At 44.8% G+C, this 25,152-nt stretch overlaps 3 protein-coding genes and 1 pseudogene across 3 annotated transcripts; 2 read left to right on the forward strand and 2 right to left on the reverse strand.

Moving 5' to 3' along the window:
* Positions 1-6,389: 6,389 nt before the first annotated feature.
* On the reverse strand, positions 6,390-7,076 carry LOC127310740 (uncharacterized). Its single transcript, XM_051341385.1, has one exon. The coding sequence runs from the start codon at positions 7,074-7,076 to the stop codon at positions 6,390-6,392; it is 687 nt and encodes a 228-aa protein (XP_051197345.1).
* Positions 7,077-7,913: 837 nt separating this feature from the next.
* On the reverse strand, positions 7,914-8,567 carry LOC139832302 (uncharacterized). The gene has a single exon (XM_071822031.1). The coding sequence runs from the start codon at positions 8,565-8,567 to the stop codon at positions 7,914-7,916; it is 654 nt and encodes a 217-aa protein (XP_071678132.1).
* Positions 8,568-9,068: 501 nt separating this feature from the next.
* LOC127308773 (uncharacterized) lies at positions 9,069-14,921 on the forward strand (annotated as a pseudogene).
* Positions 14,922-17,501: 2,580 nt separating this feature from the next.
* LOC127308772 (uncharacterized) lies at positions 17,502-19,893 on the forward strand. Its single transcript, XM_051339670.2, has 2 exons — positions 17,502-18,670; positions 19,540-19,893. The coding sequence occupies exon 1, from the start codon at positions 17,579-17,581 to the stop codon at positions 18,434-18,436; it is 858 nt and encodes a 285-aa protein (XP_051195630.1). The 5' UTR covers positions 17,502-17,578; the 3' UTR covers positions 18,437-18,670; positions 19,540-19,893.
* The last annotated feature ends 5,259 nt before the right edge of the window (positions 19,894-25,152 follow it).

The raw sequence follows: 25,152 nt of genomic DNA on the forward strand, positions 1-25,152 counted from the left end.
TGGCCTAGCACGGTTACGAACATATTTCTTTAATACTCCCATGAACCTCTCAAAGGGGAACATATTGTGTAGAAATACAGGACCGATGATGGAAATCTCTTCGACTAGGTGAACCAGGAGGTGCGTCATAATATTGAAGAAGGATGGCGGGAACACCAACTCGAAACTGACAAGACATTGGACCACATCGTTCTGTAGCCGTGGTAGATCTTCTGGATTGATTACCTTCTGAGAGATTGCATTGTGGAATGCACATAGCTTCACAATGGCTACTCGAACATTTTCCGGTAGGAGCCCCCTCAAAGCAATCGGAAGCAATTGCGTCATAATCACGTGGCAGTCGTGAGACTTCAGGTTTTGGAACTTTTTGTCCGCCATGTTTATTATTCCCTTTATATTCGACGAGAATCCAGACGGGACCTTCATACTGCTCAGGCATTCAAAAAAGATGACCTTCTCTTCTTTGGTAAGAGCGTAGCTGGCATGACCTTGAAACCATTCCGGATGCTGGTCATCAGGGTCTTTCAAACGTTGCTGGTCCTGCTGTGCTTCCTTTGTATCATTTGTCTTCCCATACACGCCCAGGAAGCTTAGCAGGTTCACGCAAATATTCTTCGTAACATGCATCACTTCGATTGCAGAGCGGACATCTAGGACTTTCCAATATTCTAGCTCCCAAAATATAGATTTCTTCTTCCACATGGGTGCGTGCCCGTCAGCTCCCTGCGGAACTGATTGTCCGCCAGGACCCTTTCCAAAGATGACTTTCAAATCCTTGACCATATCAAATACCTCCGCACCAGTACGTTCCGCAGGCTTCGGCCGGTGATCTGCCTTGCCGTTGAAATGCTTGCCTTTCTTTCTTACGTTATGATGTCGGTGAAGAAATCGACGATGCCCCAGGTACACGTTCTTCTTACAATTTGGCAAATACACACTTTCAGTCTCATGTAAGCAGTGCGTGCATGCATTGTATCCCTTATTTGTCTGTCCCGATAGGTTACTAAGAGCAGGCCAATCGTTGATGGTTACGAAAAGCAACGCTCGTAGGTCAAATTCCTCTTATTTGTGCTCATCCCACACACGTACACCAGGTCTGCCCCACAACTGTAAAAGTTCATCAACTAATGGCCTTAGGTACACATCGATGTCGTTGCCGGGTTGCTTCGGACCTTGGATGAGCACTGGCATCATAATGAACTTCCGCTTCATGCACAACCAAGGAGGAAGGTTGTAGATGCATAGAGTCACGGGCCAGGTGCTATGGCTGGAGCTCTGCTCGCCAAAAGGATTCATGCCATCTGTACTTAGACCAAATCTTATGTTCCTTGCGTCAGCTGCAAAATCTTTGAACTCTCTGTCGATCTTTCTCCATTGCGTTCCATCTGCGGGGTGTCTTAACTCCCCATCCGACTTACGGTCCTCTTTGTGCTATCGCAACAACTTGGCATGCTCTTTGTTCCTGAACAGACGTTTCAACCGTGGTATTATAGGAGCATACCACATCACCTTGGCGGGAACCCTCTTCCTGGGTTTCTCGCCCTCAACATCGTCACCAGGGTCATCGCCTCTGATCTTATAACGCAATGCAGTGCATACCGGGCATTCATTCAAATTCTCGTATTCACCGCGGTAGAGGATGCGATCGTTAATGCATGCATGTATCTTCGTAACCTCTAAATCTAGAGGGCGGACAACCTTCTTTGCTTCGTACGCATCAAGCGGGCAACTTGTTATTCTTTGAAAACATATTCTTCATCATTTTCAGCAAATTTTCAAATCCCGAGTCGATAGACCTTCCTGTGCCTTCCATTTCAGCAAATCCGATTATGCCCAGCTTTTTCAGACCATTATCGCATCCGGGGTATAGCGACTTTTTGTGATCCTCTAACATGCGATCCAAATTCTTCCTCTCCTTTTCAGTTTCGCAGCCTCTCCGTGCATCAGCAATGGTCCGACCAAGATCATCAGCGGGCTCATCACGTGCCTCTTCTTCACCTTCCCCTTCACCTTCCCCACCTTCAGCATCCTCCATGAAAGTATCACCGAAATGATCAAGATAGTTGTCATCGATGAAATCATCCCCTTCTTCATCTTCTTCCATTATAACCCCTCTTTCTCCATGCTTGGTCCAACAATTATAGCTTGGCATGAAACCTGCCGCCGGTGCGAGTGAACGTCTCTTGAGGAAGAGTAACTCTTCTGATTCTTACAGCCAACACATGGACAGATAACAAAACCCCCCTGCTTGTTCGCATTAGCCACTACGAGGAAATCTTTCAAACCCGTAATGAAATCGTCGGAGAGTCGGTTACCGTACATCCATTGCCGATTCATCTGCATTATTATTATATAAAGTATATAATTAACCATCATGCATTTGTTAAACTAACTAGCTACAAATAATAGAAATTAAACAATGAACTACACACATGCATATTTTATCAATGACACATGAAAGGTTCAAGTTGCTAACCGCGATCGAGGAGAAAAAATAAATGAGAAAGCTCAAGTGTGGCTCGGACACTTCATATCATATTTGTTTCATGCTCTCGCGCATTTCATCGAACACCTTGTGTGCATAAGAGGAACCAAAAGCAAACCCACAACCCCTTGTGAAGATTGTGAAGAGAAATGACACCAAATGACTAAGTGAAGTGAGCTGAGCTGCCTTTTATAGGGATGGGCCTTTAGTCCCGGTTGGCCTGGCCAACCGCGACTAAAGGCCTTCGAGCCAGGCCTGAGGACCTTTAGTCGCGGTTGGCCTGGCCAACCGCGACTAAAGCTCCTCCCGTCCACCAGCTGGCCACCGAGCGCGCTGGGCCCAGGTCTTTAGTCGCGGTTCGGGCTTTAGTCGCGGTTCCTATATTTTGGGGACTAATGGGGGTGGACGGAAGCCTCTTTTTCTACTAGTGATCGTTGGAGTCAGCTCCTGTATCTCTACCATGTACTATTTGTTACTATGAATATATGTGGTATTGATTGTCAAAAAAAAAAAAGCTCACCTGGTTCAATCACCACTAAGTTTCTTAAACTGAGTACACTGATGACAAAACTCTTAACAAACTCGACTTTCTGCGGCAGTAGAATTTAGTCTAGGATTTAGATTGTTTATGCTCACATATTCTGCTCCCGGATAAGATAGCCAGACCCGCCAAAGGGTTCTCCATCCAGGGGGTTTCACAATATGACAAAACCTGTGCTGTTTGAATGTGTTGTGGTCCGAGATGTAGGGAAATAAAGGTTGCTTTCACAAGCAAAAATCCAAGGAGACTTCATGATTCAAGTATTTTAATTACCCCACCACTGCCACTAGTTGATGATGTCTTAGTTGTTCCTGTCTTGTACAGTGAATATATTAGATAATAACACACAATGACACTGACGCACACATAGTAACAGTGATGGGAGAACGCTGTCCTCAGATGAGATGACAGCAGTAGCTTGGCAAGAAACACGGACGGACAGAGTATTCTTTGCATGGTATGATTGGCTGATCCGTAGTCTTTGTCAGCGGACGGACGATCAGATCCTATGGTTTCTTTATTCCCCAGATCAATTAAATTAAACTTCAATGGACCATGCCATGAAATCTCAACTAGTACCGGGCACTGTTTTGGAAGGTATTCTTTAAATTATGGATCTTCAACTTCTCCATGCCGGTGTCGTTGTTTTATTTATCACTCTGAATTATTGGATCCAATGTCCGAATCTCGACTCTGATAAGGCGATGGCACTAATCTCATCGCCTTTGGCTCGTGCTCACAAGGTCACCTGGATCAAACGAAAGATAATCAACTCAGATTTCAAACAACAATAGGAATAGATAATTAGATATACAAAATACCCTTACTGACAAATTTACTGTATAATAATCCCAAAACAGCAAATACTCATTGATATCTTAAAAATGCAGAACATACACAGGCAGACCATTAGCTGGTCACGTAAAGCTTGTTTTGCACCATATTGAAACAAAATATACTAATAAATACTGCCAGCATACGTGATCATGATTTATATTATATGGATAAATTTAGCCCGAGCAGATGAAAATGAAATCAAAATTTTAAATTTCCCTGCTACAAGGCCCACATGCAAGGCTGTCCTAAAAATGATAAAATGAACAATTACTCATAAATTTTAAACCAAGTTCTTATTACAGATTTAGGATTATAGCACTATCAGCAGAGATAGCAACCCTGAAGGAAAGAGAAATATAACTAGATTTAAGCTTTCAAATGTACCTATTTAGCTACCTATTTGACATCTTAGTTGGTTGAAGCCACTAGTGGAGACAGGCCCTTCCGTCGCGGCCCGTAACGGGCTCTAGTCCCGGTTTCCCAATCGCGACTATACAAGCGGGACTAAAGGCGTCCCGGCCCTGTTACCAGCCGGGATAAATGGCCCTCCCGTGGCCGCGGTACAGGGTTTGGGCTAGAGAACCTTTAGTCCTGGCATGTAATCCCAACCGCGACTAAATATCATTTCCAATAATTATGTTTTTTATTTTTCTAATTTTATTTTTGTTTTTCCTAATTGTTTGACTTGTTACTCTCTCACTTGAACTATTTTTAATACTAATTACACTTAATCTGTAGTCAAATTGAAGACTTGGTCATCACTTCTCGGTCGATTATCCATCCGCACACTACTCCACCCTCAGCACGCTTAACTCCTCGGTTCTTTCCTGCTGTGCTCCCGCGAATATGATTGTACCTTGTTGTAAATACTACCATATCAATCATGTTAACTCTTATACCATTGTGTCACATTTCTGTATTTTTTGAAAATAAAAAATAATCTGTAAACCGCAATTGGACAAATAATATATGCTTTATTATTAGAAAAAATGTGGGGAATTTGAGTATGAAATAATTATGTTTTTATTCATTATTTATTATTATTATCAAATAATATATGCATTATTCATATAATATGGTAAAGTAATTAATATCTTGAAATCTATAAACAGCAATTGGACAAATAATATATGCTTTATTATTAGAAAAATGTGGGGAATTTGAATATGAAATAATTATGTTATTATTATTATTATTATTATTATTATTATCAAATAAAATATGCATTATTCATATAATATGGCCAAGTAATTAATATCTTGAAATCTGTAAACCGCAATTGGACAAATAATATATGCTTTATTATTAGTAAAATGTGAGGAATTTGAATATGAAATAATTATGTTTTTATTTATTTTCTAATATTATTATCAAATAATATATGCATTATTCATATAATATGGCCAAGTAATTAATATCTTGAAATCTATAAACCGCAATTGGACAAATAATATATGCTTTATTATTAGAAAAATGTGGGGAATTTGAATATGAAATAATTATGTTTTTATTCATTTATTATTATTATTATCAAATAATATATGCATTATTCATATAATATGGCCAAGAAATTAATATCTTGAAATCTATAAACCGCAATTGGACAAATAATATATGCTTTATTATTAGAAAAATGTGGGGAATTTGAATATGACATAATTATGTTTTTATTCATTTTTTATTATTATTATCAAATAATATATGCATTATTCATATAATATGGCCAAGTAATTAATATGTTGAAATGTATAAACCGCAATTGGACAAATAATATATGCTTTATTATTAGAAAAATGTGGAGAATTTGAATATGAAATAATTATGTTTTTATTCATTTATTATTATTATCAAATAATATATGCATTATTCATATAATATGGACAAGTAATCAATATCTTGAAATGTATAAACCGCAATTGGACAAATAATATATGCTTCATTATTAGAAAAATGTGGGGAATTTGAATATGAAATAATTATGTTTTTATTCATTTTTTATTATTATTATCAAATAATATATGCATTATTTATATAATATGGCCAAGTAATTAATTTCCTAAAATCTGTAAACCGCAATTGGACAAATAATATATGCTTTATTATTAGAAAAGTGTGGGGAATTTGAATATGAAATAATTATGTTTTTATTCATTTTTTATTATTATTATCAAATAATATATGCATTATTCATATAATATGGCCAATTAATTAATATCTTGAAATCTATAAACCGCAATTGGAAAAATAATATATGCTTTATTATTAGAAAAATGTGGGGAATTTGAATATGAAATAATTATGTTTTTATTTATTTTTTATTATTATCATCAAATAATATATGCATTATTCATATAATATGGAAAGACACATAGGTCATATATATTGAAAGACACATAGTTCATATATATTGAAAGACACGTAGTTCTTATATATTGAAAGACACCTAGTTCATATAGATTGAAAGACACATAGTTCATATATAATGAAAAACACATAGTTCATATATATTGAAAGACACATAGTTCTTTAAATGTTGAGACGATCAACATGGCTATTGTAGCCAACTAGCTGCCAAAAACTCTTAGCCATCTCGAAGCCCAGACAAGCGTCTAGCGTGGCATAGCGCACTTGCTCGAAGCTCAATGGAACATTGGCCCACCCAAATATGAGTTCATCGTCTTCTTTTTCTTGCGCGGCGTCCTTCTTCTTGTACTTCTTCCTCTTCTTCTTCTCAAGATTTGTCCCAATGAGAGAATTCGCCAGATCATATAGGCTCGGAATATGATTATTTGTGGGATTCGGGAGTATCTTCTGGAGGTCGTACGCAAAAGTAATGTGAATACCGCACGGACTCAGTATCTCCACATCCTTGCCGATAGCCGCGTCGCAGAATCTGATGGTGCCGTCCTGTAAGAACTCCTTGAGAGCTTGTGGAACTTCATCAACACGACAAATCTGGAATACCAGATTCTCTGACGCCACCGAGAGTTGCAGGATGGCGGCGCGCTGATCACCCTCGCGAGGGTTGGTGAACTCGCAATCCAACCCGACGCACTTGATTTGCGCGTTGTCGAGATAGTCCCTCTTCACGCACTTGATCCACTTCTCCACCCTTCTTGCACGGAGTGCGACCGTGACTTTGAAGGACATCCCTTCGGCCATGAGGTGGTACACCCGAGTTAGAGGAGCCGGGTCGCGCGCGAGGTGCTCCATCGACGAAGAGGGAGAGAGCTTTTGCAATGATGGAGGAGAGGATGATGGATAAGAATGTGTGTGTGGCAATGGTGAAGAATGGTGGAGCATATAAAGGAGTGGAAGATGAAGATGAACAGGGCTAGTCACCGGTGATCAATTCCCGTGGCTAGCCGCGCCGGCGCCGGCGGCTCAGATTCCCGCGTGACGCTCGATTTGGACACCGGCGAGTAATGGCGACGCGATCGGCTTCCGCGGGAACGAAGCGTTTGACTTTAAGTCCCGACGCGTTTCACCAGCCGGGACTAAAGGGGGTACCGCAGGCGCAGCGTGCCGCAAAACCCTTTAGTTCCAGTTTGAGATACGAGCCGGGACAATTGGGTCCTAACGAACTGGGACCTATAGGTGTCGTACGCTTAGACGTTTACGGGGCGACGTGGCCAGGCCTTGGGTCCCAGCCCAGGACACGGCCGGGACCAAAGGTGCCTGACCAAAGGCTTATTTCTACTAGTGAAGGTAGTTCTTCATGTGGTCAACTTCCAAGCCTTTATATCCCATCTTAAGGAAGAAAAAGTTCACTGCCGCTAGCCACTAAACAAAATGCCACCACACAATGCTGTAAAAATACTGACCACACAAGTAACATAACAAAAAGCTGCAGAACAACATCGCTGTATGTTGCAGATTTTATCAAGCAGCGGGCAGAAACAAGTGGTGTGATACAACCAATTACACATATGTAAAGGAATGCTATTTTTTCAGATGTGTAAATGCATGCTATTACCTGTAACGTAGACAATTTCAAATGGATGAAAGCGACCAAACGTGGGTTCACAGATTTTCTTGAAATGCAATGACTCAAGATGAACCATGAATACGCCGATAGATGTCCACACGAACACCACATTGTTGTCCTCTGCAAACACTAGTATGAAAAGGGCTTCTCTCTCCCTCCATGGATTGAGGGAAAGTAGTTTGTCCTTCAATAGTTCTCCCCAGCACCCATGTGATAATACCATCACGATCTGTCATCATCTTCCATAATTCGGCGCATTGGTTTGACACAATGAGGCAACCAAGACCACCACCCTCTGCCCGTGTAACCGTGAAGCCGCAAGCAGCCCTGGCATACAAGTCTTGTGGCATAGGTATCACAGCTAGGTCGTGCCTCTCTAAATCAAACTCAAGAATTTGAAACGAAACCCTAATAAGCTGCCAGTAGAGGGAGTTCCTATCCAGCACCGTTGGCATTATCATAGCAACTCCTACACCAGATGTAAGTGGTGTTGAGATGAGATCACCCGATTCGCCGGTCTCCGACGAGTAAACGCAGGTGAGCGCTTGTCTATGTAGCCGGTCGTCGTCGTCCACCACTAAGGCCACCTGAAAGTGTCGGACGATGTCTCCGGCAACGTGGAGCACCGTCCCACTGGTGTGCATGATCTTCTCCTCATCGAAACTCAGGGGAAGGGCAATGCGGTGCTGGTCGCCCGTGAATGGATCCCCCACCATGAGCTGCTTCCCATTCTGAAACTTGATACTTTTTCACAAAAGTATGAAAACATAGTAAATTATAAATGGTGGTCTTACTGTTCTGGTGAAATTTGAGTCAATTAGTTGGCTCAGTAGCTACGTGAGTTTTCTTGCAGCATTAGATACATTTGAATCTGCGTATATGTTTGTGTACTTCCTCCATTTCAATGTATAAGGTGTTATCGTTTTTCGTGTTTTTTCTTTGATAATAAATTACTTCAAATATATAAAAATTATTGGTATAAAATTAATATCATTAGAAAGTGTTTTTCAATACGAATCCAACGATACTAATTACATATAATATAATTAAAATTTTGTTACTTAATTTTTTGGTCAAAGTTCATCTTGAAATACGTGTGCGCCTTGTTTAATGAAAGCGGAGGTAGTAGTATATTTTTAGATGTTTTTTAGGGGTTTTAGAACTTTTGTGTGTAGGCTTTCCCTGGTTGTGTGCAGTGGGCATTCACTTTTAGCTATGGTCGGCTCTTCCCAGCGAACTCTTCCCCAATCCCAGCCAAACCACGAGACGAGCGTAGCATGGCGCCGCCACCGCCACCGCCGCTGGTCGACGACGTCACCGCCGAGATCCTCCTCCGCCTCCCGCCGGACGAGCCCGAGCACCTCATCCGCGCCGCCCTCGTCTGCAAGCCGTGGCTCCGCGTCATCTGCGACGCCGGCTTCCGCCGCAGCTACCGCGACTTCCACGGCGCCCCTCCCCTCCTCGGCTTCCTCCACCGCCTCATGGTGTTCCAAGGGGACCCGACCGCCCGCTTCGCCTCCACTACATCAATGCCGGAGTTCCCGCACCCGGGCTCCGGCGGCCGCCGCACGCGCCCCCTCGACTGCCGCCACGGCCGCGTGCTCATCCACATGTTGCCGGGATTCCTCGTCTGGGACCCCGTCACGGGCGACCGGCACCACCTGCCACCCGAGCCGGAGGAGATCGACTGGCTCATCTACTCCGCCGCGGTGCTCTGCGCCGCCGACGGCTGCGACCACCTCGACTGCCGCGGCGGCCCCTTCCGCGTCGTCTTCGCGGCCACCCATGAGGACAAGGACATCATACTTGCGAGCGTGTACTCGTCAGAGACGGGCGAGTGGAGCTTGCCAGTATGCCTGGACAACACCTGTGAAATCTATGCCCGGCACACCCGAGAGGCGCGTGCAGATGGACCCTTTGGGACGCTTCTACACACCCTATCTCCAGCCTAGGCGAGGCGCCCTTGTCGGAGACGCAGTCTACTTCACTGTTCGGCGGGGCAATGCAATCGCCAAGTATGACTTGGGGAAGGATCGCTTATCCATGATTGACCCGCCGCAACATTGCTTGGTGCACGGCATTGCTGTCACGGCAGTGGAGAACTACACTTCACTGGGCTTTACCTGCATTCAGGGTTCCACCCTTCACACGTGGTCAAGGAAGGTGGATACAGAAGACACTGCAGAATGGGTACAATACAGGGTCATCGAGTTGGAGAAAACAATACATGTTGCCAATCCCCAAGACGAACTATCCGTGGTCGGCTTTGCAGAGGGTGTTGGTGTCATCTTCGTTAGCTCAGGTGCTGGCTTGTTCATGATCAAGCTCAATTCTGGGCAGGTTAACAAGGTTGATGGGCCCGGAGAATACTTCAGCGTGCTGCCCTACATGAGCTTCTACCTTCCAAGTATGATACTGGCCCTTGCGTCTTATCTCTTACAGCTTCTGTATGTTTGCTTCATTTTTTGGTTATGGTTTTGTGAATAATTAGTCATAATGCAAGAAATAAGTAGTCTTAGTTATATTCACATACAGAGCTTGCCAAGTTCGATTCTCTGTGCTAGAGATAACTTGATATGTGGCACTAAAAAACATAACGCACTTCACGTTAACCGTTGGAATTAATACTAGCACATAGCTCACCGAATGCTGCCTTGAAGTTGGTTATGAGGTCTGTGCATGATATATTTTAGATCATGCCACATTATTATTGCTAGTAAGGACTAACTGATCAAAGTCTGCTGCTGGTTTCTTTCAGAACTGATACTATTAAGTATCAAGTCTTTTATTCTCTATTAAGCAGTTTACTTAAAATTGTGCATGTCATGTTTTGTAATTCTTCGAGACCTCTATGAAAATCCTTGGAACAATAGGTACATTTGTAATCTTAGAGCTAATTCTAATTCTTTCATTCAGTATGATTGTCTCTGCTAATCTTGCTAGTAACCTTAGATCAGTAATGATTAATTTGTTTGGAATTTACGAATAGTTGGTCATTCTATCACATTTCAGATAGCGTGTCATGAGTGGCAAGTACTCTGTACCTGGAAAACTAATAAATAGAGTTCATTTCATTTTAATGCTAACAATACTTGAAGATAACTTAATTTGAAAATTCATGATCACTTTTTTCTAGGATTTATTGGTATGTTTTTTTCATGATATGACATTGAACAAGCTTAATAATCAAACTTGTCTATTCTGACCAGCAATAGTCTGAGTGTGCATGTTCTACATTTTCATGATGTTCATCAGTATATATTGTTCCCAATATATTCTTTAAACTTTGAAGGTAGGTGTAGTATATTTATCTATTCCTAATGCTCTATCAAAACTGTTGTGTTTGCCAAACTACAGCTATGACTTAGGTTTTTCGTTGGATTGTTACTGGTTGTTTGACTTCTTATGCTTGCAGAAACAGGCAATGGTGGTGGACATGATGCTACTGATCTTCTGCACAGTACTTAAGAGGATTGCCTAGTTAGATATGCTGTTGTGATGTACTGGTTGGGCAGGTAAGTTTATCTTCTGCATGTATGTTGAGTTATCGGATCTGTTCCATCAAATAATGTACTGCTATCCTTTCCTTATGGTAGTAAATTATCTTTCCTCCAATGACCGATGACTTAGAACCATTCCTCATTCTCTACTGACATGCTAAGTGGTAGCAAATGAACTAACCCTTTGTGGTGCTTCGGGAATATATTTCTGTTTTACAATGGGAGTTTTACACATTGCTGCATCACCTTTAACTCTTTTTTTGTTGTTTTGTGTATCTCAAGTCCTAGTATGATTTACATGATTTACATGCTGTAAGTAGCATTAACCGAGCATTTGTTTTCATATTTCCTTTATTTATACAGACTTATAAGTTTGCCATTTCACATTCCTGCTTATTCTGGATCATCATAATACCTTAGTGAAGTAACGATAAACACAATACTTGAAGAGTATGCCTTCGCTAAATATTATACAGTACCTCTGTTTATCGTTTTGCTTGGAGTAATTGAGTTTTATGGATGATTATTCTTGTTTAAGGCTGTTTGGTTAAACATTTTCTCAGCATGTCGTTTTTTATCCACCAGATTTGCATATGTATATGTAACTGGGCATTAGCCACTAATATAATTTGGTTGGTCCAAACTATATGTAGCTATGCTTTATGTCTAATATCTTCAGTTTTAGCCACCGTGGATATTTAATACTTCATACCAAACAGGGGATCAAAATGACATGACTAGATAACTAGTAACATGCATTATTTTACTAGCATGTTATCAGTAATGTAGCCCGAAAGTACCCCTTAATGCAGTCCAGAGTAAAAAATAGCAGTAATGAAAAAGGTCCCTTGCCTGAGGCTTTTACCTCTAGAAGTTGATCAAATTCGATTTGTTAGTGACTAGCTAGCTCGTACATTTCTGTAAGTTGCCTATGAGCTAGCCAGAATTTATGCTTCCTACTCCAGGAGCCCCCCTGCCCACCCTCTTTTGGCCTGTACTCAGACTAGTGTAGCCAAAATTTATAATAATTAGACTACAAATCACCTACTGCTGTTCTCTATTTCAGATATTGATTTTATCTAATATACTGGGGGCTTTAAGACATTATAAAAAACTGAATAGAATGGCTTGATCAACCCCCTGCCCCCAATCATGGGGGAAATAGTGGCACTGCATGACCCGGGCACTGTGGCACTCCATGGGCCGAGCACATTAAGATTGTAAAAGATTGACTAAAAACCAATGGATAGTCCATTCAACTTTGGAACTTTTGGCACAATTTCCAAAACTTGTGAAGCTAAGAGCATCTCCAGCCGCGCCCCGCAAAGCGCCCCCCAAACAACGCCGGATTTAGCGTTTGGGGGACGCGTTTTCTTCGTGCCGCGTTTGGGGGACGTCGCTCCCCAGCCGCGTCCCCCAAACAGAATTTGAGATTTTTAAAATTTAATCGAAAACAGTTGAATTTATTCAAACTTGCTATATATTACATAGATTCGAACGAAATTCGATGAAATTTAAATCTAAACCCTAATCTAGTAGTACTTGCGGTGGCCAGAGGGGTCGTACTACTGGTGGAAGTTGTACATGTCGTCGACGACGATGTCCAGCTTGTCGGGCTCGTCGACGGGCTCGTCCTTCACTGCGCCGCTTGGCCCAGCTTCGCCGTTGTTGATGAGGTCGACGAGCGGCATCCCAGCGTCGCGGATGGACTTTGCGATCGCCGCGTCGAGGTTTCCCCTCCAGGCGTCCTAGTCGTTCAACGACGCCGCGAACGCCGCGTGCAACCCTAGGCAGTCCTCGGGGTCGTCGCTGCTGGCGGCGCTGCTGCCGCTCGTACTCCGCCACCTGCGTGGCCGTCACGGCTTCCTCGTCGTTCTGCTCCTCCTTCACCTCCGGCTTCGGAACGAGGAGGGCGCCGCCGGCGCGCCTATGCTTCGGCCGCGCTGGTTCGCAGATGTTGACGCTGCTGCCGCCGCGCCTCCAACTCGCCGGCGGCGTCGCGTACTCCGGCTCTTCGTTCACCTCGTGCTTCGGCACGCTGTACGGCGTGGGGCGGTGCGAGGAAGGCGTCGATCGCGCTGGCCCCGAATAAAAGAGTTCGAGGAGGATCGGTTGCCAGTGCGCTGTGGCCGAAGGAGATGGTTGCGGGGAAGGTGGCATCTCCAGCCTTGCGGCGCCCCTGTGGATGCCGTCGACGATGTTCGGGAGGGTGCGCCCGGGAACGCCCCAGAAACGGATGCGCCCCTCTTTGTTCCAAGTGTTCCTCCAGCCGACGAGGCCGTCGGTGTTGTTCATCTCGGCGTCGTGCTGCACTTGGAAGAAGTCCGCCCACCAGTCATCGTTACCGGTGGGGGCCCAGGTGGGATCGGCTCGCTCCTCGGCGTTGAGACGAGCACGCTGGGTCCTGATCGCGTCCCTCCAGCGTTGGTTCCCGGCGGCGGCGGCGGGACGCTGACCCCGTTGACGGCCATCCTCCAGCCGCCGCTGCTTGGCAGCCGCATGTCCGACGGCGGCGGGACAGGGCACCGCGCATGGTACAACGCCCACGCCTCCGCCACCTTGAGGCTGCCGCGGCCGAAGCCGTGAGGATGTTCTTGCGGGAGGACGACATTGGCGCGGAGGAAGGAGGTGCGGCGAGAGGAAGGAGGTTCGGCGAGATTGGAATAGGGAACGTGGCGAGAGGAAGGAGTGGCGCTCTTTATTGTACAGCGGCGGCAGGCGAGGCGGCAGCAGGGTGTTGGCCGCAATAAATGCCGGCGCGGATGGCCACGCGGCCATGCACGGCGAGACGCAGTGACGCTTCGCTGCGTCGCCTAGGAGCTGAGCGCCATTAACGTCGCTTGACCAGAGGTAGGCGATGGGGTTTTAGACTTCCGTGTCACTTACGCGTCGGGCATGCGTCTCCTCGCCTCGCTTCTCGTTGTGTCCGGCGCGCTCGGAACGTCCCCTGTGGACCGGGAACGGGCTCGGCGCGCCGGACACCGTATTGAGCCGCTTAGGACGGAAAGGGCCTTTGGGGCGCGTGGCTGGGAACGAAAAAATGTCCGGCGCGCACCAAAAACCTTTGGGGGATGCGGCTGGAAATGCTCTAATGTTTTCTCTTTGAGTCATACAGAAATTTTGAACTACAGCTTTTCTTGAATGAATAGTACTAGTCTTTGGCTAACGATATTACCTACTCTGCAGGTATCTACTACAATCACATTCTGGTGGCTCAGATGCAGAAATGGGCTTTTGGGTAATTTCTTCCATTTGTATGCTTGATGCGGAGATCGACCCTCTATGTAGCTTTCAAGTGCACTTGTAGGAATTGATTGCTTGATTTGCCAACTTCCGTCTATTATCTCATATCCGTCAACTATCGTGAAGATTGTAGGCACATTAATAACTTGCTCCGATTAATTAGAACTTCACTTGTGGCGCGTTGACTGTGCACTTGGAGGAATTACTCTCTTAATTCGCTAACTTCCGTCCGTTGTCTCATTTCCATAGACATTTGTCGACTGTCGTGAACTTGTGAGGTGCTAACCTGTCAACTCTTGCGTACAATTTAGTGTGTGCTTTTGATTACCTTCTGTGTTGTATCAACGTGGAGATTTCAATGTCGGGTGTCTGCATATGTTCCTTGATGTCCCATTTTGTGTGTGTTTTCACCTTTTTTTAAATTTGTATATGGCTCCGAGCTTGATATTTTGTGGATAAATACTGACTATTGAGTGTTGAATCCCATCAGTAATCCGACCTGGGAGTTGGGAAGAAGCTCATGTATGTTGAATCGTACCTGCCTTTGCTACTGCATAAATAGCTGCCAGATTAAACCAGGTCTGGCTTTAGAGTTCTTTCAGTTGTGTAGGACAGCGCTTGCCTAAATTTTGGATTATTTTATGAGTTTTGAAGAAATAAAACGTGTCACTTCTTCTTGCTTGTAAAATGATGAATAATCCGGTTGGTGTGACCAGGACTGGGATAGATGAACCAAGGCCAAAGCAGTAAGTAATAGCATGGATTCCCCACTACGCATTTATAGCTGCCTTTGGTTTAACATTCAGAAACTTCTATTATCAGTAGTTATTTGATTATGGATGCATCAGCCGCATGCGCTGATCCAGTTGTGCATCGAGAACTCGGTAAGTTGAATCTATATTTGTTCAGTAGAATACAAGTTCTGGCAATTTGTTTGTCATTAGGAAGGAATAGTGCTATTTTGCTACCAGGACATGTTTTTCTTCTGCATTTCTCTAAGGCGAAGGCTTTGATGATTTGGCCAACATTTGCATTTCCTCACAGCTATTTCTTTGATAGCAAGACAAACCAAAGCCAAATTGACATTTTGTACTGTATTACGGGTGTATGCCTTTACATATGAATATACCAGGTGAGATTCGATAACTTGCACAGAAGCAAGAAATAACCCATTTTATTGATTGCTCCAACAATCACAGCCGTTCAACGATCATATCGAATGATCCCATGATCGACAACTCTTCAGATAATTGTTGTGTTCCTTTCCACCGAACGGAGCCGTTCTCCAATCTTTTTATTTGGTCAGCTCATGGCTCCTTATCTCGGTGCAGTTGTCAACACAGGCATATCTGCAAAATCGCAATGCAAGAACAAGATCGTCAGAACAAACTTCTTTTTCCCCTTCGTGTCAGCAGAAAAAAAAGGGCACCGATAAAAAGGAATCAATTGCGGAGTAAATACTTCCAAGCAATTTACAAGCTACCAAATGTCTTTCCAGTGGAACATAGCTCATTCCAGAAGAAGAAAAAACTACTTACAGGGGGGCAAAATATATATTCGTTCGGTTACACGGACAATCTTGGTTTGTATAATTGAAATGTGGTTGAAACCGGTTAATCTCAACACCGAAGGAACAGACACGACTTCGCTCGCTCGCCCCCCCGCGGGCGACGGGCGAATCCCTAGCCCCTCCCTCTCGCAGCTCCCTCCCCCTGCTCTCTCCGCCGCCGCCGTCGGCGTGGGCCGCCGGGCGTTGTCCGCGCGGTGCCGGCGGCGGCGGGGCTGCCATTACCCGTCGCACGGAGGGGGCGCGGGCGGCTCCTTGATGGCGGCGGTGCGATTCGGCCGGCGGCGGTCGACCTGGCGGCGTGATTTCCGCAGGTTGGCTGGGAGACGACGCGGCGGCGCTGCCGTTGGCAGCGGGGCGGCGGGGTTGGCCGGGCGGCTGGTGGCGCGCGCCCTGCCCAGATCTGGGCCCATCTGGGCCCGATCTGGGTTGGGGCGGGCCTCTGGCCCCTAGCTCGACGCCGGTTCCCCTAGTAGCAGAGAAGGGGTGGTGGCATTGGTTGGCGACGGCGGCGCACAACCGGCCAGTTGCAGCGTGGCGGCGAGAACTTTGTCGGGCCAGTTTGGGCCTGGCTTGGTATTGCTGCTACGTCCGGTCGACTACCGCCAGTTTGGGCGGTGGAGGTTGTTCCCTCCCGCGTGGTTGTGCTGCTGCTATCCCCGACCTTGCGCCCGCCTTGTCTGCTTCTAGGCCTCGTGTTGGCGACTTTTGAGCGACGGCGAGGATGACTTCAAGACCGTGGTGGCGTACGTTGGTTGACGGCAGGTGGGGTGGAGCAGTTCGGATTGTTCGGGGTGGTGGCGGTATGGGTCGGGAGAAATCCCTGTCGGCTTGTCCGACAGCGACGCGGCGACGCCTGTGGGTGCCGCCATTCCTTCCTGAAGGGTGTCGCGTGTATCTTTGCCCCATCACCCCCGCGTACCAGGGGAAACCCTAGGACTTGTCCGGGCAGCAGCGGCGTAGTCGTCGTTTTCCTTGTTGAAGGTGTTGCTTTGTATGCGGCGATTCGGATTGCGAGGAGTGTGGTGGTACTTTTCCGGAGGGCGCAGCGGTTGCGAGTTGTCTTCGTGTTCGTCGTTCAGCCGTAGTCGGCATTTATTTCTCTTATCTTTCTTTGTGTTTTTTGTTTGGGCTTGGTTGTGCTGCGGTCCGAGCAAACTTGTTGTATCTTGGTTGCTATATTAATATAGCGGGGCGAAAGCCTATTTCGAGGAAATGTGGTTGAAACCGAAGGCACAGCAAAAAAAAAAGTGTGTTTGTACCATGTGTTGGTGGGCTTTATTCTACTAGTGGGCCAGTCTCACTCGCACAGGTTGCTTGCTTTAGGTCATCCGGCACTTCACTTGCACAGTTCCACTCCACATCGCGGCGGCTGCTTCAACTCACCATTTCTTCCGGTGAACTCTGAGCTGGCGAGATGTTGCCGTCGGCGGCGGCGGTGCTGGAAGACGGCAACCTGGCCTCCGAGATCCTCCTCCGCCTCCCACCGCAGCCGTCGTCCCTCCCCCGCGCCTCCGCCGTCTGCAGAAGCTTGCGCAACGTCACCTCCGACCCAGGCTTCTCCCGCCGCTTCCGCATCCACCACCGCCGCAGCCGTCCCCTCCTCGGTTGCTTCATGAGAACTGGCAACGAACTCCGCTTCGAGCCTACTCTCGATCCGCCCAATCGGGTCCCGCAAGGCCGCTTCCCCTTTCCGATCGACGCCAGCGACCTCAGCTTCAGGATGCTCGGATGCCGCCATGGCTTCCTACGAGCACCACTCCGCACGTTTCAGGGGACCGAAGAGCTCCTGGTGTGGGACCCTTTCAATGGCCACGAGCACCACTTAGCTATTCCCCCGGTGTTGGGTAGGAAGAGTATCCATGGAGTGGTGCTTCGTGCTGCCCCCGGCGTCGACCACTTTCAGGTGGTCTTGGTAAGCACTGACGTCAAACAAGGAGTGGTCGCCTGCGTTTACTCGTCGGAGACCGGTCTATGGGGTAATCTCATCACAACACCGCTTCCATCTCGGGGCAGGATTGATCCGAACAAGCCTGCCGTGCTCGTCGGGGGTTCCCTTTACATGTTGCTGCTTCGGCTTGAGGCGCCTTCAATGATCGTTGAGTTCGACGTTGGCAGGGCAGAGCCTAGCAGTGATACCTCTGCCTGCCAGCTTGGATTCCGAGCACAGTCGCTTCTACTTAGTTATGCGCGCAGATGGTGGTGGGCTTGGTATGGTCTTTGTCTCAACTTCAGGCGGCAGCGCCCAGTTATGGAAGAGGATCGCCGATTATGATGGTGCTGCTTCCTGGTTGCTGCAAAGAACTATTGGACTAGACAAGCTAATATCCCATGATTTAAAGATCAAATGCTCCCTACAGATTATGGGGTTAGCGGAGGAAAACAATGTGGTGTTCTTGTGGTCCGGTTTCGGTGTCTTCATGGTTCTGCTTGACTCACTGCAGTTCAAGAGACTTCCCCTAACCAACATGCGTCAGTGGCATCCATTCGAAAGTGTCTTATGCTGCAGGTAATACTAGCATGCCTTCATTTACAATGCTCGGATGACAAAACCAATCTACTTTCCCATTCCCAATGATTGGTTGATGGAACGATGTTCACATCATTGTGTTAAGCTAGCAATTTTAAATACCCTATGTCAATTGTTTATTTTGCTGCTTGGTGACCCCTTCAGCATAAATCTGTAACCGCCCACTAGCCACTAACTTTATTTGGTTGGTCTAATCTATACGTAGCTATGCTTTGTGTGCATTCTAGTTTATTCAGTTTTGGCCACCATGGATGTGTAACAATTCTTGTTGAACACATGATTAAAATGACATTACTAGATCTATCATGAAAAATTGTCGCTTCACTAACAACATTTATTATACTTACTAGTGTATTGCCATTTAAGTTGTGTGAAAGTATTGTTTGATGCTGTGCAGAGTGCAAAAAATGACAGTCATTGTGGACCAGTGGAAGTATCAGTTGATAAGATGATGCATGGCGCCATGACCTCTTGCTTTACGACTTACTGCATGAATTTTATAGAATTTGATTTGTTAGTAACTAGCTAGCTAATACATTTGTAAAAGGTTTCTGTTTCCCTGCTCCATGAGGCCATGACGTGCCCACTGTTCTTATAGCCTCTATTCAGACCAGATGTAGCTAAAACTACTAATATTAGAAGTTGAAGGTGTGCCACTACACTAATATTATTCTCTGTTTCATATGTTAATAATGTTTATAACGCTGAGATGATTCAACTTTGGATCTTTTGACACAATTTCTGCAATGGTGAAACCTAATGTTTATTGCTTGAGTCATAAACAAATTGAGAGAAACTTCCAAGCATAGTACAAATTTGTTTGACTAACGGTATTGCTTTCTCCGTAGGTATCTAGAGTGACATCCATGTGGCCGTGATGCTGAAATGAGCTGTGAAGTGGATTTGTGAACCCCCATCTATCATCTAATTTAGACGTTCCTTAACTCGGCATCAGTGAGAACCAAGAAGGTTGAAGGCATATTGACCTGATTTAAGCTTGTGGTTCATTTAATTTCGTTGATGCTTTTTAAGCAATCTAGTCTACGCGTGTGTGTTTGATTAGTCTCAGTGTTGTATCAGGCAAGGAGATTTCGGGTTTCGTCTTATGTTCCGTGATGCCCACTGTGTGTCTGTTTGTTGAATTACTATCTTGTTCCGAGCTCAGTATTAGCTTAATTCTGACTAATGAATGTTGAATGAACCGCACCTCCATACCCGGTGCTATTTGGTACGGGTTTCATTGATGTTTTGGTTTCTTTGACACGCTGGGAGTGCATAGTTGTGGATGAGTTGCTTAAAATTTTAGATTGTTTGATGAGATGGCTTAGTTTTAAAATATTGTATGGGTTAGCTTCTGAACAGATAACATTGTCTCGCCTATTCCTGGCAAAAAGTGAAAGATGAATAATGCAGTTTGTTGTCAAGGCTATGGATAGGTAAATCAGCGCGAAATGAACATTACTCAGTTTATAGTATGCATTATGTGCCGATATGCAACAGCCACATAAATTCAGTTTATTTATCCCATGATCGACAGGCTCTTCAGGTCTAACTTGGCGTCAATTGTGATGATGTTCTTGATTGTTTCCACGTATGAGTAGTTTTATTAGTGGAGATGGAGAAACCCTAGTATGAATATGAAATGAATTTAAGATGATCTATGGTTTTAAGTATTAATTTGTATTAGTTTTCTCTCTTGTTATTACATCTTATGCACCATGTAATATTGCCTATTGGTCTTGAGAGGAAATTACCCTTTAAAATATGATAGAGTGAACGGCGAGAAGTGATATTACCATATCGGCACTCTAACACGTGGATGAGGGGGATAAGAGGGATTCACAAAGCTCATATCGATGACCATGGGTACATCCCTTAATAGCACTAGTCCATATGTGGCTACAGAAGGCTAGATGTTGTGGTTATTTAGTGATGCGATCATCGATGGCTTTCTGGACGCATCTTATTACGGAGCTCTCCCACACACAACATACTTAAAAGCATATATTATCTTAATTAACATGAGTTCTAATGCTAGATGTGGATCCAATAATCTCTGAGAACAGTTTGCCTTATATAGTTTCAACCTTTTCCTTACCATGTTTTTACTGCTTTATTTACTTTTCCTTCAACCATTTACAACATCCTATTTAATTATTTTGAGATTAGAAAACAATGATTAAGTAATCCTTAGTAGAAAGTATCAAGAGGCATTAAGACCCTAACAAGTAGCTCATCGTGGTTCGATATTCTTATTTCAAAACTAGCTATAATTAATCTGTGTTCTTGCAGTCATCAAGCTATTTTCTGGCGCCGTTGTCGGGGAGCTCAGTGCTTTTGGTCTTTGTTCTTAGTTGCTTATCTATTATTGTTTTTACTAATTTTTTTTGATAATTTCAGGTAATACCATGGCTGCTCTCGGGCTTATAAATAAGTTTGATGCAGCTGAATATCTCGGAAGATTCAACCGAGGGTTCGTTAAGGAATTCCCCAATGGAAATGACATTGAATATTCTATTCATCCACGTTTTATTGCCATTATGAAAGAGATAGTTTTGTAGGAGATGATCCCGATGAGGATCCTTATACTCATTTGCATTCTTTTACTGAGTTGTGTTGGACAATTAAATTGAGAAACTACACTCATGATGAACTTAAGCTTAAATTGTTTAGTCAATCTCTAACCAACACTGCATTATCATGGTATAGAACTTGCCCTGCAGAAAAGATTGATACTTAAGAGAATCTTAAGTAGGAATTTATATTTCGGTTCTACCCAAGGTTAAGTTCGCGGAAGCAAGAAGAGCTATAACTAATTTCAAGAATCACCGCAATGAAAGCTTACTGAGAGCCTATCTCAGGTTCAAAGGTACTGCTCAAAAATGTCACCATCATGATTTACCACCTTGGTATGTTTTACATGTCTTTTATGGAGGACTAGAACAAGCTTTGGGTCGTGCAGGACACCACAGTTGTCCGTTTTTAATTTGGATCCGTCCGTTGGGAGCTGGTTTTACCCAAACGGACGAAAGTGAACAGTTTGGGTCAGGTTTGGGTCTCCCGTTGGAGATGCCCTTAGGGGGCCTCCTATACACCGACCGGGTCGGTGCGGACGCGGTGCCGCACACCCCCCGACCCGGCGGTTGTGTATTGGGCTGCGGTCCATCAGGTAAGGTTGTTTTTATTTTTATTTTTCTTATTCTATTTCTTTTTCTTTTATGTTTACATATTTTCATTTTTTAAAAAGAAGAATTTTTTGATCGGTTTTTATATCTGGAAGTTTAATTTTTTTCTCTTTTTTAAAATAATTTTTAGAATATCATTTTTCAAAATTTGAATATTTTTTAGATTGAATATTTTTCAAAATTTGAATATTTTTTAGAATGAACATTTTTTCAAAAATTAGATTTTTCCCAAAATTTGAATATTTTTCGAAAATGAACATATTTTAAATTTGAACATTTTTTGATTATGAACATTTTTCGGATAAGAACAATTTTTAGCTTTGAACATTTTTCGTTTTGAACACTTTTCAAATTTGAACTTTTTCAAATTTGAACTATTTTTAAATTTGAACTTTTTCGATTTTGAACAAAAAGAAAAATAAACAGAAAAAAAAGGAAACAAAAAATAAAAAATAAAAACAGAAACAGAAACAGAAAACCAAAAAAGGAAAAAGGAAAAAGGTGAAAATGGGCTAGGCCCAATACCCGACCAGGGTGTGCGGTGCCTGGTATGCATCGACCTGGTTGGTGTATAGGATTTCCCCTGTAATGGGGCGCCCATATAAATTCTAATAGAGATTCAGGGGTTTAGCGTGTTTTTTTGGGCCACACCGGCACACCTCAAAAGTAGCCGGTCAGTTTTGGAACCTAATACAATTGCTGATAACCTAGTGCGGCCCCTTCGTGTGGGGTGCCGAAGGGGTGTGCCAGCGCCTCGCGCCACATCGGATGGAAGCCCTCGGCCCCGCCTGGCAGTATGAAGCTTGAAAATCCTACTTCTACTCCTCAATTCCCTTCTCCTCAGGCCCGCCGCTTCATTTCTCTCGCCATCCGATCCCTTTCCCGCCTGCCACTCAAGCTCCCGACCTCCTCTCCAGCGAGCGCTGTTGTCGTTTCCAGCATACCTTCGAAGAAGAAGGCGACTGCGAAGAGGCCCGCGAAGCCGCGCAAGGTTACGTTGAAGGAGAAGCCGGCACACATGCTGATGGAGGTGTGGGCTGCCGGGAGGCGCCGTTGTGACGGTGGACCGAAAGAGGCGACATCATGCTAGCTGGCGAACCAGGCCGCGACGGCGGTGGAGGCGACATCGACGCAGGTATGCCTCAGCCTCGGTGGGACACAACAGTACTCCCAAGCGGCAAGCAGGAACTACGGTAACAACATGCACATGAGCTCCCCCCCCTCGTCGCCAATGTTCTTCATGGAACCGCAGTCGCTATCACGTGCGCTTGTCGCAGATGGACGACCGCGTCCGATACTCTCCCGAGTTCGGTGAGAGCGACATGACCGTGCGGCTACGGGCTGGACGTCAACAATGGCTACACACCGAATCGCTCGACATGCGTCGAGGGTCCAGTGGCAGTGGTGGCCATGTGACCGATGGCGCCGGACAAGCAAGTAGTCAAGATTGGCCTCGAGAGGGAGAAGGTGGAGTTCGCCAAGATGTAAGCCCAGGCCGGCATGCTGAAGGCCGCAAATGAAGCATCCAACATCGCAGGGGAATTCCCAATCTTATGTTATTGTCATCCTCTTCCTGCAAAATATGTGCTCTCTTGGGCAACAATGTCCTTTTTATTAAAGTCAACAACATAGATATTTTCAATGAAGTTGGTTATGCAATAATTAAGGATAACATTGATCACACTTTTAAATTTAGATGCTATAGGGCATGTTTCATGTTTATAAATGAAGGTTTCTAATTTATAAGCTTCCATAAAAGTAACAAATTGATCTACTCGTTCCATCCCCAAATGAGCATAATAACATCTATGATAAGATGCAATAACATATTGTTCATGGGATCTACATGGGATCTACGTTAAAATTCAAAGTGTTTAAAATTTTGTTGAGATTTTGACGTAGCCCCGCCTAAGGACGGCACTACACCAAGACCAACTAGTCCTCCAAGTGGACCGATGACTCGAGCCCGAGTGAAAGCTTTACATGAAAAGGTGAACTCAATCCTCTCGACACTCGATCTCGACACTACTTTGAATGGAATGCTACCTCAAGCCGATGTTCTATGTGTCATCAGGTACAAGCCTCGAGAGGGATACGTCAAGGTCGACCCTGCATCAGACAAGGAAGGAGGACCACTTCAGCTGAACGCAGGCCAGATAGATAGGTAAAAAGTGGGGGGGGGGGTGCTTTACACCGACCTGCTCGGTGGGAAGCGACGAACCGCACACCCGCCGGTCGTTGTTGGGCTCGGCACATGATCGCGGTGGGAAACTTTTTATTTTTTTAGATTTGAACAATTTTTAAATTCAAATTTCTGAATTTGAACAAATTTTATATTTGAACAATTTTCGAATCTGAACGATTTTCATATTAGAACAATTTTCAAATTTGAACAAATTTCATATTTGAACGGTTTTCAAATTTGAACGGTTTTCGAATTTGAACGGTTTTCAAATTTGAACGGTTTTCAGATTTGAACGGTTTTCAAATTTGACCATTTTTGAATTTAAACATCTTCTCAATTTGAACAATTTTTAAAAATTAAAATTTTTGAATCTGAAAAAATATAAACAAAACCGAAAAAAGAAAAAAGAAACCAGAAAAGAAAAAAGGAAAAAGGAAAAAACGAACTGCTACAGGCTAAACAGCCACAAATGGTCCTGGCCCATACCCGACCAGGGGGGTGTGCGGTGGCCGGTAGCCACCGACCTGGTCGGTGTATAGGTTTTGCCTAAAAAGTGTGTTTGTACTGTGTGTTCGCGGGCCAGATAGATAGGTAAATATGGGAAGTTCGTGGGCTTTATTCTTCTAGTGGGCTAGGTCATCCGGCACTTCACTTGCACAGTTCCACTCCACATCGCGGCGGCTGCTTCAACTCCCCATTTCTTCCGACGAGCTCTGAGCAGGCGAGATGTTGCCGTCGGCGGCGGCGGTGCTGGAAGACGGCTACCTAGCCTCTGAGATCCTCCTCCGCCTCCCCCCGCAGCCGTCGTCCCTCCCCCGCGCATCAGCCGTCTGCAAAAGCTTGCGCATCGTCGCCTCCGACCCAAGCTTCTCCCGCCGCTTCCGCATCCACCACCGCCGCAGCCGTCCCCTCCTCGGCTGCTTCATGAGAACTGGCAACGAACTTCGCTTCGAGCCTACTGAAATAGGCATCCCCAATGGGCCTGCCGAGGATAGTACCCGGGGTTTTCTGAAAGCCCACGACTCGAAGTTTATGAAGCCTGGAAGCCCAATTAAGAGATAGTTTGGAAAGATAGAGTTGTATTAGGAATA

This window comes from Lolium perenne, chromosome 6, assembly GCF_019359855.2.
Source record: "Lolium perenne isolate Kyuss_39 chromosome 6, Kyuss_2.0, whole genome shotgun sequence".
Taxonomy (NCBI): domain Eukaryota; kingdom Viridiplantae; phylum Streptophyta; class Magnoliopsida; order Poales; family Poaceae; genus Lolium; species Lolium perenne.

What these genes read in the sequence shown, in the direction of transcription:
- LOC127310740 (XM_051341385.1), bottom strand. Translation starts at nt 7,076, where the DNA reads ATGGAGCACCTCGCGCGCGACCCGGCTCCTCTAACTCGGGTGTACCAC.
- LOC139832302 (XM_071822031.1), bottom strand. Translation starts at nt 8,567, where the DNA reads ATGGTGGGGGATCCATTCACGGGCGACCAGCACCGCATTGCCCTTCCC.
- LOC127308772 (XM_051339670.2), top strand. Translation starts at nt 17,579, where the DNA reads ATGTTGCCGTCGGCGGCGGCGGTGCTGGAAGACGGCAACCTGGCCTCC.